This window comes from Populus alba, chromosome 1 (genome assembly GCF_005239225.2).
Source record: "Populus alba chromosome 1, ASM523922v2, whole genome shotgun sequence".
In the NCBI taxonomy this organism is placed as follows: Eukaryota; Viridiplantae; Streptophyta; class Magnoliopsida; order Malpighiales; family Salicaceae; genus Populus; species Populus alba.
This window is the reverse complement of record NC_133284.1, coordinates 48,404,148-48,419,881: the sequence shown is the minus strand read 5'-3', so window position 1 is coordinate 48,419,881 and position 15,734 is coordinate 48,404,148. Positions and strand designations below refer to the sequence as shown.

At 35.0% G+C, this 15,734-nt stretch overlaps 1 protein-coding gene across 1 annotated transcript; it reads right to left on the bottom strand.

Moving 5' to 3' along the window:
* Window positions 1–5,138: 5,138 nt before the first annotated feature.
* LOC118063019 (homeobox-leucine zipper protein MERISTEM L1) lies at window positions 5,139–9,274 on the bottom strand. Its single transcript, XM_035076934.1, has 9 exons — window positions 9,099–9,274; window positions 8,932–9,007; window positions 7,955–8,494; window positions 7,737–7,838; window positions 7,085–7,285; window positions 6,816–6,978; window positions 6,465–6,733; window positions 5,648–5,743; window positions 5,139–5,540 (listed from the first exon to the last, which is right to left on the bottom strand). The coding sequence occupies exons 1-9, from the start codon at window positions 9,272–9,274 to the stop codon at window positions 5,190–5,192; spliced, it is 1,974 nt and encodes a 657-aa protein (XP_034932825.1). The 3' UTR covers window positions 5,139–5,189.
* Between the last annotated feature and the right edge of the window lie 6,460 nt (window positions 9,275–15,734).

Here is a 15,734-nt window from a genome sequence, read left to right as displayed (position 1 = left end):
TTAATGAGAGTTTGTTTATCTGGATAGATTAATGGAAGTTGAATGATGAATGCCTTGCTTTGTGGAACTTGCAAATTGTTTCTCTATTTCAACGCTTTAGATTACTAGGGACTAGTAATAAGCTGGTTGGGGGGTGTGATTAGTACTTAAAAGTGCATGTTTATCAAGGTTTTATATCATCATTTTGCACTTGAAGTATCAATAACTCCTTAACTAAAGCATGTTTTATAATAACAAGTTTGATATTATAAGATACCTTAATTTATGGTAAATGCTCATTTTAAATGCAGGACTATCACATAAATAAAAGGATTGATTGATGAGTTTAAGCATTGAAAGTTAAAGGACAAAGAGATGGCCAAACTTAGAAAAGAGATGTCGGTGCAGTCCAAACCGGAACATTGCTCGGTAATTGGATCATATCTGGAGCTCTAGATCTCGGATTTAGGTCCATTTTATATGGATGGAAAGGTAAGACAAAGGCCTACAACTTTCATGAGGAGCCCAAGATCTAAGAAGGCCGTTTTGAAGTCCAAATTGAAGGAACAACGAAGAAGTCCGAAGCTGTCCTGCAGCCCAGACACTATTTAGTGTTCAGCCCATATCTTGAGTTCTAGAAGTCCAAATGACCTCATCTTTTTTTTGTTGGAAAGCTAAGACAATTTCCTAGAACATTCCTGAGGATTCTGGGCAAATTATGATGTTAGCAATGACGTTTTGTTCAGACAAGAAGATAAGGATTGTCACCAAAGTCAAGATGTGGCCACCCACTCATCAATTAGTCAACAAATCAATAGTTCCAAATTTTGGCCTATAAAAGGAGGCACTTACCATGTATTAAGGCATCTTGGTGTTCAGATCAAGATCATGCTCTTGCTTTCTCTCTTTGTATTGCTTATGTCTTGCTTTCATTAATATCAAGTTTATGCACTTCATTTCCTTTCTTTTACTTAGTTAACTTCTTTCTCATTTATGTTCTTATCTTGTTTATTTATGTTTCTTTCTTTCATTATGTTTAGCTAAGTTAATTATGTCAAGGTGAAAAGGGCACACTAATGGTGTAAGAATAAGTATAATATAAACTTAACATGAACCTTAACGATGGATACTAACATGTTTTATATTTGTTATCTTGTTCACTTTTAATACTTTGCTTGTTAAATGGTTAATCTAGATTTATGTTGTATAACACTTGGTACAACAAATACTTGGTACTTTCATAGCCCATACTGTATGGTATAACCGACACCTGAGCTATGAAAGGGACTTGATTTGTTGTTAACATAAGTTATAATCATGAACGCCTGCCAACATTTACAAGTATTAGCTTTATTCGAATAAGATAACTAATGTAATCATGTTAACAATTTATAATCTGATTGGAACCTCCTTTATGTGTGGTTTCCAATTGAGTAATAAGAGTTTATATTATACTTGTTTGAAGTACCATTAGTGGATCCTCTAACCTTGACATTTGTTTTTATCATTGTTTAATCCTTACGTTAATCTTTCATCTCAAAGTTCTCATTAATTTCTTCATCTTCTGCTTTTATTATTATTATTATTGTTATTATTTACATTCTGTCTATATTATATAATATATATCTTTGATCTTTTCATAAACTCAGTATATAGGCTGGAAACCTGTGACCCGATCTTTTAGATCATTCTCAGGTATAACAACGCCACGTACTGAGTATTATTAGTATTATTACTGTTGTTGTTGTTGTTGTTGTTGTTGTTGTTGTTGTCTTGTTATTTATAATTTATACAATTAACCTCTCTGTGGTTCGACCCCGGTCTTGCCGGGTTATTTATTACTTCGACACTCCTGCACTTGGGAGAAGACATCAAGCTTTTGGTCGTGTCAGCACACCATTTTAGTGTACAAGTGTCCATTCCCATTTGTTTAAAGCAATTAATGAGTGATTAGTGGTTTCGGACAGCATTTCTTTCATTATGATAATATACCTTGAGGTCAAGATTTATAAACCCTAAACCATATGCATGAACATGTTTAAAGAAAATTGGATCCAATAGCAGAAGACAGTGTCTCCGAAATCCTAGATTGTGAAAACAGGTTCCAGTTCTAAAACCAAGATCAGTTACACTAGTCAATACAAAACTAAGGTCCACAGACATAAATTTCAGAAAGCATCAATGTTCACTCCCCACTTTTTATTCAACATACATGGGGATATCGTACAGCCTCATCCCCAGCCATAAGCAGATGTCATCACATCCTTCATTTCGTTTCTGCTGTGTTTTTTTCCTTTTACATTTGTCGCACGTCAGAAAAATCCGCATGCGGCATCAGCTGGCGATTTTTCTCGTTGTTGCGCTTGCTTTGAATTCGTTCATTGGAGTCGGCACCTAGTAATTCATTGAGAGCTACTAGGAAACCTGATGTACTGGTCTTGTCAGAGATCGCGGGGAAGGGACTGGTTGTGGTTAGAGAAGGTATTAGCACCCCTAACGTACCCTACCTGAGGTAAGCTGCTTTGTGGACTTGATGTGTTTAAAGAAGTTTTAAAAATTCTGTTCTTTCATCGAATTTTAGAAAAATACAACTTACATGTAAGTTCATAATTCTTTATCCGTGATAAAATCAGAATATTAAATTCTTCTTTATTCTTGCAATTTTATCATAATAAAAAAAACATTCATAAACAAAAATACACACCACGTTCACTTTCAAGCTTCGTGGACTTGATGTGATTTTAAAAATAAAATTTTAACTCAATTCTAAGGCTTTGATAAATCAGTTATTAGTTCCCAGAATATATGTAGATCCATGTTCTATATTTTTATGGAAAATACAACATGATTTTTATCTGTTCTTTAGATATTTGTGCATATAAATTAAATTCATTTTTTTTATTTCAATAACATACATAAACAAATAAATTACAAGCACACACAAACATTTTTTTTTTTTATCACTCTCTTTCTTTTCTTTTCTTTTTTTTTCTTTTACATACACATTTACATAAAATACAAACTATAAAAAAAAAAACTCAAAATTACACAAATATTACATTAAACAATTTTACAATTACAAAAATTAACCCAAAAACCAACTGAAATTACAGGGATAGCCTTCTGCCGCCGGAACAGTGCCGGCGCGTCTGGTCCATGCCGTCGCAGACAAAATGGGGCAACCGGTGGATCCGGCTTGTCTCTGATTCCTCTTCTCTCCTACACTGGCAGTGAGGAGAAACATCTCCTGCAAAAGAAGAAAAACACAAAGCAAAGTATCGGTTCTTCCTCCTTTTTCCAGATCTACTCTCTTCTGTCTTTTCTTTTGGTTTTCTATTCTTTTCTTCTTTAGGTGGCGAATGGCTCTGAGGCCAAGGTGTCTGCGTCTTGTGGTCGGCCAGTTCTGCCTTGCTTGGGCTGCTGGATCCGAGGCCGGGTTTCGTTGCACGCGCCGCCGACAGAACGCCCGTGTGGATGGCTGGATCGAAGACTTTGCTGCTGTTGTCGTCTGCTCGGCTGACTTCGTTGTGGAGAAGAGAGCAGCTGTTGAGCGGGGAGGCTGAGAGAAGGAAGAGGATGAGTAGTGGTTGGCTTCGGGGGGCGCCGCCGTATGGGGACTGTGGTTTCGGTGGAGGTGCTGCTGTTGAGAGGAGGAGAGGGGGTAGCGGCCGGCCGGTTCAAGAGAGAAAGAAGGACAGATCGGGGGGAAGAGAAGGAAAATGCAGGTCTATGGGGACCGAAAATCAACAGCCTCGGGGGGGGGGGGGGGAATAAATCAGAGGGGGGACCTGAAGTTGAGAAGAGAGTGGTTGTGGAAGGGCTGAGGCTCAGCCCTTCGCTGGCGAGAAGAAGGAAAAAATCTGATGAGGGGTACTGGGGAGGTGCCGGCCTGGCGGCTGAGAAGAAAAAAAAAAGCTAAGCTTTTAGGGTTTTTCTTTGTGTTTTTGGTTCCCTCCTTCCAAAATTACCAAATGACCACCCCTAAAATGTGTTGAGAAGACTACTATTTATAGGTAAAATGTTGCTAGGTTTTGCAAATTGGTCCCTCAACTTTTTTTTTTTTGCAAATTTGATTCTTTCTTAATTTTTTGTATTTTTTGAAAACAAGCAATATCAACGTCGAGTCAATGCGGAAAATCAATGATTTTAAGATGACGCGTGAAAAGTTGAACGCGTTCCAAAAATCTTTGAAAATTAAAATTCATTTTTAGACAACGTTGAAAATACTAAAAACGATGCAAAATATATTAAAAACATATTTTTTAGATTTTTCATTGTTTTTCGCTATTTTTGGATTTTCCAAAAATTTTATAAAAAAGGTGGGTCAAAAATTAAGTAACAACAACATTTTTCTCCCTTTCTTTTCCACTGCAACAGGAGCACGATATTTAGTATAAATACTAGAAATCAAATTTTTATTTTTGTCAAAAAGTTGGAACGGGCAGAAGGAAAATATACTAGTATCGATCATCCACCATGACATGAATGATTTCAACTGAATATAATGTGTTTTGGTAGCATGCGTAGAATGTCACTCGAGTACTTTTTGACACGGATTCAAATGCATATAGATGTAATCTCGGTACAAGTCACAGTGGCAATTGCTAAGAAAGGTCAGCCAAACGGCACCAAAGATTAAGAATCATGGCTAGTTTTCTGTAAACTCCATCAGATGTATGTATTTTATGACAAGTTCCTTGTATACGCCCATGAACTATGCCCTTTGTAGTGGAAAATTACCAATCAAGTGCACTAAAGAAGCCGAACATAAAGGAATTTGTTGACTGTTCCAAGTGAAACAGTATAATGGCAAGAAGGGAGGAATGATCATGAATTCAAATCCAACTGTGCACTGATCATTGCTGTTCCAAATCATATGTGGTTGCTTTGATAAACCCTAGTTCATATATTCTTTCAGAATCAGTAGCCGTTTATAACCTCATGTATTTCTTTAGACAGTTTAATCATTAGTGCAAATCCTTATATAGGGAATCAGAATTGCAATTACGACGAACCCTAGCTAGCCGTACATACCACATATATAGATAGTTTCATAACATCCTAGGCCCTAAGAGGGGTTCAAAGAACTTGAAACATTAAAAATTTGGATGATCAGTTAATTATCCAAAAGTCAGCTATATTAACCCTTACCGACAGTGTGGATAGTTACGCGTTTCAATTTATGTGTGCCGGCCGGATGGTGAACTGTTTTATAGATTGTCAGATAAAAGAGCTGTCTTGATCAAAGTTGCAGTTTCTGTGAGGATTTTCTGAATGGTATTAACAGAATCAGCAGCAGGAAGATAGTCCTCCGTGGATGAACCATCCATAATGTGAAAGGCAAGGGTGAGAAGACTTCCTCTAGTTTCCTCTCCATTCCTTAGTGGTCCATCAGGATGTATCACAAAACCTGATGGCAAAATATTAACAAGATCTGAATTTCCACCACCCAGCATCATGCCCATAGTAAGAATGTCTATTGGAGCATAAACAACATAGGATCCAGTTGGATGGCTGTAACTTTCTTGCAAGTACAAGATTTCTATCTGGTTCGGAGCAGACTGCATAATCAAGAAATCTTTTCTTTGTTAATGTGCGGTTCATATAGTTGAAATTTTGGATATGTTTATAGCATATTTGAATAAGAAAGAAAAAAGTGGCAACTTACATTCACTTGCACGATAGACACACGGTTTTCCGGACTTTCTCCCTTGATGATATGCATAATCTCTTGAACTGCGTATCCACGGGCAAGCAAATCCCACTGCATGAAAAGCCAGCGCAGATAACAATTCTACTTGCAAATCTAGCATACTTGAGGAGGAAACATGATGCTAATGCCATAGCACTAATGCATTGCTGTAAGACATTCAATGTCAAAAGACCACTTCTGCTATTCATATTTATGTAAGATACATAGGTGTTGTTCAAATGTTCTTTGAGGTTGTGCTTGTTTAGTGTCCTTATATAGAATACAGAAGAGATAGAAAGTTGTAGAGATAAAAATGAAAATAGATACTTAAAAATAAATATCCAAGACATTTTTGCAGTGAATTTTGGTTCTTTTAGAACAGGAAGGACGTGACATTTCCTATTTTTCCTGGAAGTCTTTCTTGACTCAAGACAGTAATCAAACTCTACCAAAATATTTGATGCCAGACTAGCTTTAAGTATAATGAAAACTATCTGAACGATAATGCTAAAACAGTGTGGGATACAGATGATTTATAGCGAGATGAATCAGAAGTAAGTAGTGCTAACAATTAATTAAATCGATCTGATCCATTTAGTTTCCTTTCTAAAATCGGCGGACACGCTAAAGAGGTATCCATAAATGAATCCTCGTTCGAAACTTCCTCTAATTATTTCATAGCAGTCCCTGCTTGTTTAACTTGGATACGTTTATTTTACGAGGAAAGAAGGCAGAAATTGAACAATCATCATCAAAGGGAAACGATGCTTTAAAGTTTAAGCATCATGGATACCTTGTTTCTAGAATCCCCATGGCGAAGAAAATCAAAGACTCTCTTTGGTGGAGCTGGAACCCAAAGAGATGTTGTGAAAACTAAAGTCGAACTAGGGCTTCCATTGAGGGCATAAATAGTCTTAATCATTAACCTAAAATCACCACCATCACATAGATATATTCGGACCCACAAATTGTCAGTAGAAGCACTGTTGTCATGATAAAAGCTTCTCATCATTCTACGAGCCAGCCTCAACACACTTGTTTTCCCATTTCGGGGTATTGTTGCTGTGCAATATCAAACCAAAACTGTAACAGGTTAACCAATATATATGTTGCTTAAAGTCAGAAGAAAATGAAATGTTCTTACCACTGTCAAAGGAATTAGAGATTATATTCCCAACTGGCTCACAATGTCGGACTATGCTGGCAACCCAACGCATGGCGCTAAATGCAAAACCAGGAAGAACAATTGGCCAAAACATTCTATGGACAAATTTATTGTCGACTTCCACATGCTCAACCCAAATAACCTGCAGAATTTGATGAAGACAAGAACATGGAAATATAATTAATAGGAGGCTTAATTCAAGTAAAACTACAGAAAGGGATGTTTTTCCAATTGGCACATGTAATCACCTTAGAGTATCCATCCGGCATTTCTACGATTAAACAACCTGATGGTCTTCTCCGAAAAATTACTAGTGGATAAGGGAATAGACTGTCCAAGGATACATCAACAACTCCCCAAGTTCCAGGCCCTATCTGCTTACAATACCTTGCAAACTGACTCTCTCGAATATTAACAAGTGGTGTAGGCATATGAAACTCTGCCTTCATCTGTAAAGCATTGCATTGAGAACATCTTATGAAATCGATTATTCATATGCACATTTTGTTGGTTGGAAGAACTACACTGTCCCCCACATACCAATACATATAATTGCAACAGATCATAAGGGTATTATTCGCAATCAATGCTTGAGTTACTTGAAGATTCCTAAAAAAAACATTAAAGTATCCAAGGGTACCTGTAAACAATTTTTTTTGTTTTGTTGAATCTATCAGTATAATTTCCAGACAGTTTACTAGTTTCATCGAACATCCAATGATACTTGAAGACTCCTTGCGATTATTTACGTTTCATGGTGTAGTATAGAAGCTCCCATTGCAAGTATGAACTCAATTCTAACTAATGAAATCAACAATATTGCATTCCATTGGCATTTAGAATCCATTTCACTAATATAAGGGGATGATGATACTGAAACAGCTTGATGAACTAAATTACCACTTGTAACGTTTCGTTATAGTTCCCAGCTACTCCTCTTGACAAGACTCCAAGTACAGTTGTTCTTGAGACGATATTAGAAAAAACTGATGACCATTGCTTCTGTTTATCAAAATAAGAAAAACAATTATCCTTTGTGTTCCAAACTTGATAACATCATTAGATTAAATGAGTTAATGTTTAAATACTTAAGCAGAGAGAGAAGAAAGAAACCCTACCACATCCATGAGGCACTCGACAAGGCTGGTAGCATCCATACGAACAAACCCTATATGTCGTGAAGCTTCAGTTTGAAGGAAATTTTTTTCAGCATCTTGCTGAAACATAGGTTTGTGTTGAGTTCCATTAGTGTTTGCATTGCTCTCATATAAGTTTGCAAGATTTTGAGGATCTTCCATCTCAATTATTCTCATTAGCTCTCCTAGACTTGCATCAAATGGACGGAATTCTCTTATATATTCTCCTTCATTTAGAGTCTCAAGGTCACAATCTTGTCGGTGCTGCCATAGAGGTTCTCCTGCAAGGGACTTTCTTACTAGCTCGTCCATGGCTGAAACAGCCATCTCATTGATTTTTTTCTTGTTTGCATCAGAACCAACTGAGACTGCCATTAAAAGGTCACTAGCTCGATCATTTATTTCCAAAGGCATGTTTGTGAATGACACGGACTCAACCTCACTTCGAGGAGAAATCTGAGGGGACTGACAATTATCTGAATTGAATGGAACATATCCATTATTTTGGATCATGTTATCATCCTGTAAGTCAAAGCTAAAATCAATCTCCAAAAAAAATCATCAATGAAGTACAAAATTAAGCTTTGACACCATATATAAACCCTAAAGAAATCTTAAGAACATCTCTTTTTATGAACCCTCCCAACCCAAGAAAGGGATTAAAGGAAAGGGGGGAAAACATCAAAATATGCTAGAGATCAAGATTTACTATCATAGAATGTTATAGAAATTAATCCCCACAAGAAAAATCAATGACAGTGCTAGCACAAGATGCCTTTATATATATGTTTTTCATCCTAGAATGGTATTGGACTTGCTTGATTTTTTAGGGCTTTTCATTAAAAATGTCATACCCTTTCTTCTGTTACTTTAGAAAATGTCATGCAAATCTTAATTAGTCATAATGAATATCTCCAGATAGGTTATTAATCACATATATATCTTGCAAGACTAGTTACCTGTGGATTTATTTCATGATCAAACCCTAATTCCTCGTCTGTAGTTCTCTTCATCTCCTCTAACCCTTCAACCGAACTGATCAAAAAGAAGAAGAAGAAAAAAAACTCTTTACCATCAAAATAAAATGGTCAAATCGCAGGTAGCAACATCTCCATTAACAACTCACCTCTCCGTATTTTCAGTATCATCAATTTCACTATAATCACTATCAGTACTATAACCATCACCATTGACTGAGCTCTCATCGGTGATATCAGGACGCATCATTTCTTCATCACTGCTTATCTCCTGAACTTGACTGGTCTCCTCCGACTCGGACATGTCCATCTGGAATATATTCATTTTCATGTTAGTTTGAATAGGTTAAATTTTTGGTACAAACATATCTCTCTATATTAATTAGTTTTCACAAGTCTTCTACCTTAACAATCTTCAAATTGAATAAAAAATGAAAGCTAAAACACGAAAACTAGAAATGAAACTACGATCTTCATTATCTGGAAAATCAACACCAATCAAAATATAATTAAGCTTGATTTTTTTTTGAAAAAAAAACCATTTGATTTTGTACCTAACGCATACAAACTAAAATTTTTAAAAATATATATATATATAAATAAATAAAGAGAACCCACAATTGGATGTTATATATGAAATCTATACTGATATATAACGAAATAGATGATAGATTATGATCAGAAGAGCAGATCTCTGAATCTATACATGTCTGACATGGGGTTTTGTTTGGCACACGGAATCTGTGGCATTTGATGGGCACGTAGAAAGACTATACTGCCAGGTAAATGTTCACTGTCTCATTGGCTACTGGACAGGATAGCAGCCTGACGTGGCAAGTTAATACATTGTGTTTGGTGGAATGCTAGGGTTTAGGAGCAAGAAAATGGGCCTCTGTCAGGTTCTCTTCAGTTTAGATTTTCCTCACCTGGCAGGATCAGGAAAGATTCAAGTAGGATTTTTCTGTTGTGTTAATTTCATGATTTTTTGTGTTTCCTACCAACATTTTAGCATCAAGCCACTGTTTATATTTTGTTAAATCCAATTCCTGCCATCAATTTCGGCACAAATAAACAGGAAAATTAATTTCTTTGGGTTTAGGAAATTAATTTTCCTCATGTACTATTTTTTTAAAAGAAATTGACTTCGGAAATGAAAATCCATGTTTTTTTATATTATTGAAAACGCATCATAGTTGTTATTGGCCTGTTAATATAGAAAAATTCACTCAATAAATATAATGTTAATTAGTTGTAATAAACTACAAATCCAAACATAAGTACATGACATCGATGAAAACAACACAAGAAATATAATAAAGATAAATTACATAAAATCATGTTAAATATGATCATCACATATAAATTTTAATTTAAAATTTTATCACTAATATTTTCTTTTCAAGTAATTTATCTCTTTAAGAGGTTTACAATTCCTTAGGTAAACCCTAAAACCAACTTAAAGAAATTAACAAATTTAAAAGATAATGAAAAAGAAATAAAAATCCTAAATAATACTAAGAAATCTGAAAATAAGAAAGTAAAAGCACTATCAGAAAACTATAACACAAATAAAAATACCAATAAAAAATTATGCTGGTACATTAGGGTGACATTTACCAACAAAAAATAACTATTTTTTCCACTACCAACTGAAACATATAACACTCAATTACTTTATAGATACAAGAATAATCTTTTGACCCATATAAAACTCAATCTTAATTTATATTTGGAAATTAGTCTACCAATGGACCCAATAAAAATCGGATTTACCGTATTTCCAACACTACAATTGAGGATATACAAGCAGACCGTAATGTCTTAACCGTTGGGGCCACAAAATTCGAATTGAGCTAGTAATCACTAGTTGTCTATGATTGGAACAGGTTGAAGCTAAGACAACCCAACTTAGAATTGAGATGACCAACATTGCCAGGAAATGGTAAGATTTCTAATACCTTCTGATCCTATACATGTAAAATTGAAAAGAGATACTGAAATTCCTATATATCTAAAATTTCCTTCTATCTTCTTAATCCATACTGAAATTCTATGCATTAACAATTGAACGAGAGATGGCTAATTCGGCTGCACATCATTGAACGCTAGGTTATTCCTTGCCAACCACATAGTCACAAAATTGCAAAGAAAACTAACTTCCATGCAAAGAATCTCTTGAAGATTGTAGAAATCTTCAAGAGATTGTAAAAAACTGGTTGAGATTTCTCACCATTGAATTATTTTAGACCAGAAACACCAGGAGCAATGTCTGCCGCAGAAAGGACATGTTGCTGCATCCTTACTGATTAGATTTCTTCTGGCCATAAATTGCTTCGAGCCATGTTATTGTTTCATTGCTAACCATCACAATATTTCTAGTTTTTGGAGGGGCCATGCTTGTCCATATATTAGCTTTTCACTTACCTTCTCCTGGGAAAACAACTCCATCTAATGCCTAGCTGCAGCTTCTAACAGTATAAATTCCTTCTTTGCTCGTTTTAACGCATGTTTGGGATTGAGGTAATCATGACGGTTCAAAGTACTTTTCGCTTAAAAATATATTAAAATGAAGTTTTTTATTTTTAAAAAATTATTTTTTACAACAGTACATCAAAACGATATGAAAATATATAAAAAAATTATTTTAAACAAATATAAAATTAAAATTTTTAGAAACACGGTTTGTATCGCATTTTCAAAGACACCCTTATAAATATTCTTATTTGTCCATGCTTGACAATATTTCTATCGATATTCCATGACATGAACTGAAATATTTTGTCTACGAAATCATTCAAATTTGAGCCTATCAAGAATTGAAACAAATTAAAATCAATAGTTATTTAATATGTCAACAAAAGCGGTAAATCTTACAATCCCTTGGATATTATTCTATTTTTTGTATCATTATTTCAGATCTCACTGCAAATTATTATTCCCACTTCTATGATTTTATGTTAATAGTTAATTATACGGTTAATTCTTGTGGGATTCCTTGTAGTCTTGATTTTTTTTAATTAAAACGTCTATCTACTTTCTATATTTTATTTTATTTTATTTTATCAATTTCATTCCTTTAGTCTTAGTTTTCACTATATTTGTTGCCTGCACTCCACCGCGGGCTGGAAAAAAAAAATTTGACATAAACAAATGCTAGTGTAAAAAAATCTGAGACTTGAGCCAAGGGATCAATTGATGATTAAATAATATGAAAAAATACAACAACAAAAAATTAACTAACAAAAAAATAACAATGAAACAAAAATAAAAAGAACCAAACCTCACCCCATCAATATTATCAAATAAATTGATATTGAAGGGTGAAACTGTAAAAAAAAAAAAAAAAACAATTTAAAGAAAAAACCCTATTAAACCCTTTGAACTCACAAACTCCATGACCATGAGCATTAAAATTAAGAATAATCTCATAGAAAAAAAAAAGTTTGAATGAGGAAATTAAATTAAATCCATTTTAAAAAAGAACAAAAAAACAAATGTGAACCCGCATTAATCTTTGAAACTGATTATCATAGTTATGAACCCGAGCCTAACTCCATAGAAAGAAAACCATAAAAAAATAACAAAGAAAAACTAAAAAAAAAGATAAAAAAATTAAGAAAAAAATTAGCTTGAAAAAAGAAGGGAAACAAGCATACATGGATAAACCTCTAAAACTTGGTCTAATCTATAAAACCCAAAACTGTGAAATCATGAACTCGGATTCAATTAAGAAACTAAATTTCCAACCAATTTAATTTTGAAGAATAAAATCATAAAGAAAAACAAAACCTTGCAAAAGCAAAAAAGATAGCAACAAAAAATAAAAGAGGATAAAATTTGATAGAAAAAAATCCAATGAAGAAACTATAATTTAAAAAAAAAATGATCCCAAACAAAACAAATTGCAATAAAAAAAATGAGATCAAATTTGAAAAATTAAAAAATCATAAGGGGGTAAAATTGAAAAACATTTGTAATTTCATAAATAATTTATAGATTAAACAATGGTTGAAAGAAATTGAAAAACATTTGTAATTTTATAGATAATTGAAAAATAAAAATAAAATAATCGAATGGACATGGACCAAATGTGAAAGAAAAAATAAATTTCAGGGGTTGGTCTAAATTTTTGAAGGGGCTTATATGAAATTCAAGGTGGAGAGAAAGAGAGAGGAAAAGAAAAAAAGGAATCAATTGTTGGTGTCAAATCAAAGAATTTTTTAGGCCACGTGCCACATAAAGAGGAATATGATTATGAATGATATCTCTTTGTCAGAGGTAATTAGTATATATATAGAAGAAAGAGAAGAAGAAAGAGAAGAAGAAATTCATTTATTTATTGAAAAGGATATTGATTCTCTCTTCTAGCTTAGAGAATTCCTAGGTGTTATTCAGGCAAGACTATTGATTGTAGGCTAGCCAATACTAAATATTATTTTTACAATGATAAAGGTGAAAAAAGTAATAAGGTCATGTATTTTTTGGATATAACATTTGGACTTTGATGATGAAGATATTGAGTTTAAATTGGGTTATGTTGTGAGTGGTTCTAATGTTAGTAATGGTGATGGTGTTGGTTTTAGTGGTCAAATGTGTGCTGATGTTTGATGTTCTATTTTTGATGATGTTGGTTCTGATGTAGGTTATAATATTGAAGAGAATGATAATGGCGTTGTGATGTTGATTGTGTTAAAGCTGAAACGTGTGCCAATATGGGTGGTGTTATGGGTGATATTGTTATTAATATGTGCAGTGATAATGTGAATGATGAAGAGGAAGAAGATCAAGATTATATCCCTTCTGATGAGAAGGGATTTGATTTTGTAAATGAATTTGAAGATGACTGGATTGACAACTTATTAAGGGATGGTTCTACTAGGAAAACTGTATATGATGCTTTAGACTAAAAACATGAATGGAATATTAGTAGCACTAATGATGATTGTTGCTACCCAATTTTTGACCCATGTTTTGATATATTTTCAAAAAAATCCAAAAAAATTGAGAAAACAAAGAAAATCCAAAAAATATGTTTTTTAATATATTTTCGTCATTTTAGCATTTTCAACGTCGTCTAAAAAAGAATTTAAATTGTTAAAAGATTTTCAAACGCGTTCGACTTTTCACGCGTCATTTTTAAATCGTTGATTTTCCGCATTTGAGTCGACGTTGATATTGCTCGTTTTCAAAAAATACAAAAAAATAAGAAAAATCAAATTTACAAAAAGAAAGAAGTTGAGGGACCAAGTTGAAAAACCTAGCAACATTTTGCCTATAAATACTGGTTTCCTCAACACATTCAAGAGGAGGTTAATTTTGACACATTCAGAAAAAAATACAAAAACCCTAAAACCTAACTCTTTCTCCTCACTCAAAAAAAAAAGGGCCGGCGGCGCCCCCCCCGGTTTGAAATTTTTGTTTCCCTAGTTTTCTTCTCTGAAAAAAACAGCCGCCGGCCCCCACGTTTTTTTTCCCCCCACACAGACCTTCTCAGCCGACCTGTAGCCTCTCCATCCTTCCCCGACCATCTCATCTTTTTTCTTCCTCACAGAGAACCGGCCAAACAGCCCCTCCACCATTTGATTTTTCAGTTTTCTCTTCTTCCACCCGAGAGCAGCCCCCATTTTTCCAAACAACAGCCCCCCACCACTTTGATTTTTTTCAGTTTTCTCTTCTTCTCTACTGAACCGAAAGCCCTCACCTTCACTCTCCCCTCTCAGCCGTTCCTCTGGACAGCCATCAACCCGGAACTTTCCCTCTCAGCTGCAGGAGCAAGGGACGAACCGAACGGAGACCATAGCAGCCTCCTCTGCAATCTTCTTCCTTCACCGGCCATCGCTGCTCTCTTCTCTTTCCCTCTCTCCCACCAGAACGACCCGAGCAGACCCAGCTTCTCCCCTCAGACCCGTGGGTCTCCCCCACCTGGCCGACACCACCGATATGCTCGTCTTCTGCCTCCCGCAGCAAAGACGACCCAGCAGCAGCTCCTCCACCACGCACGGCTGCACCCGCAGCTCCGGCCTCCAGCCTTGAGCCACTCCTCACTCCACAGCAGGTCGGCCACAGAAGAAGAAGGAAGAACAACGGCTGGAAAGTAAAACGGAAGCAGACCCGAACGGTGGAGAAAATAAAACAGATCTGGAACACTAAGAAAAATTAAAATCGACTGCTGTGTTGTTCTTTGATTGATTTGCAGGTTGGCGCCGGCGAGGAAAGAAGGAGGGAAGAGGTCGTTGCAGACCCCCCTGTTTTCGCCTTGTTTTCACGGTGGCGCGTGGATCCACGCGCCCCCAGTGGCGGGGTGCGTGAGATCCACGCGCCACCACTGCCACTGCTGTCCCAGCGGCTTCGCAACACTGTTCCGGCGAGTTAGAGGTTTCCAGCACTGTTCCGGAATGTTTTGGTTCATTTTGTAATTTCCAAATTGTTTTAATGTAATATTTTATTTAGTTTTGAGTTTTTTGTAATTTGTATTTGTATTATGGATGTAAAAGAAAAGAAAAGAAAAAAACAAAAAGAAAAGAAAAGAAAAGAAATAAAAACAGTGAAAGTGTATGTGTGTGGTTGTATTTGTTTTATGAATTTGTTATTTTATTTATTTTATTTTTTCAGGATAAAATTGCAAATATATTAAAGAAGAAATTAATATTTTGATCGGATCACGGCTAAGAATTATTAACTTATACGTAAGTGATATTTCTAATTTCCGATGAAAAGATAATTATTAAAACTTCTTTAACACATCAAATTCGCGAAGCAGCTTGCCTCAGGTAGGGTGCGTTAGG

Coding starts and splice junctions, on each gene's coding strand:
- LOC118063019 (XM_035076934.1), bottom strand. CDS start 9,274: ATGAATATATTCCAGATGGACATGTCCGAGTCGGAGGAGACCAGTCAA. Junction 5,744..6,464: donor ATGGGGATTCTAGAAACAAG/GTATCCATGATG, acceptor CTTTTCATGCAG/TGGGATTTGCTTGCCCGTGG. Junction 5,541..5,647: donor TGTCTATCGTGCAAGTGAAT/GTAAGTTGCCAC, acceptor TTGATTATGCAG/TCTGCTCCGAACCAGATAGA.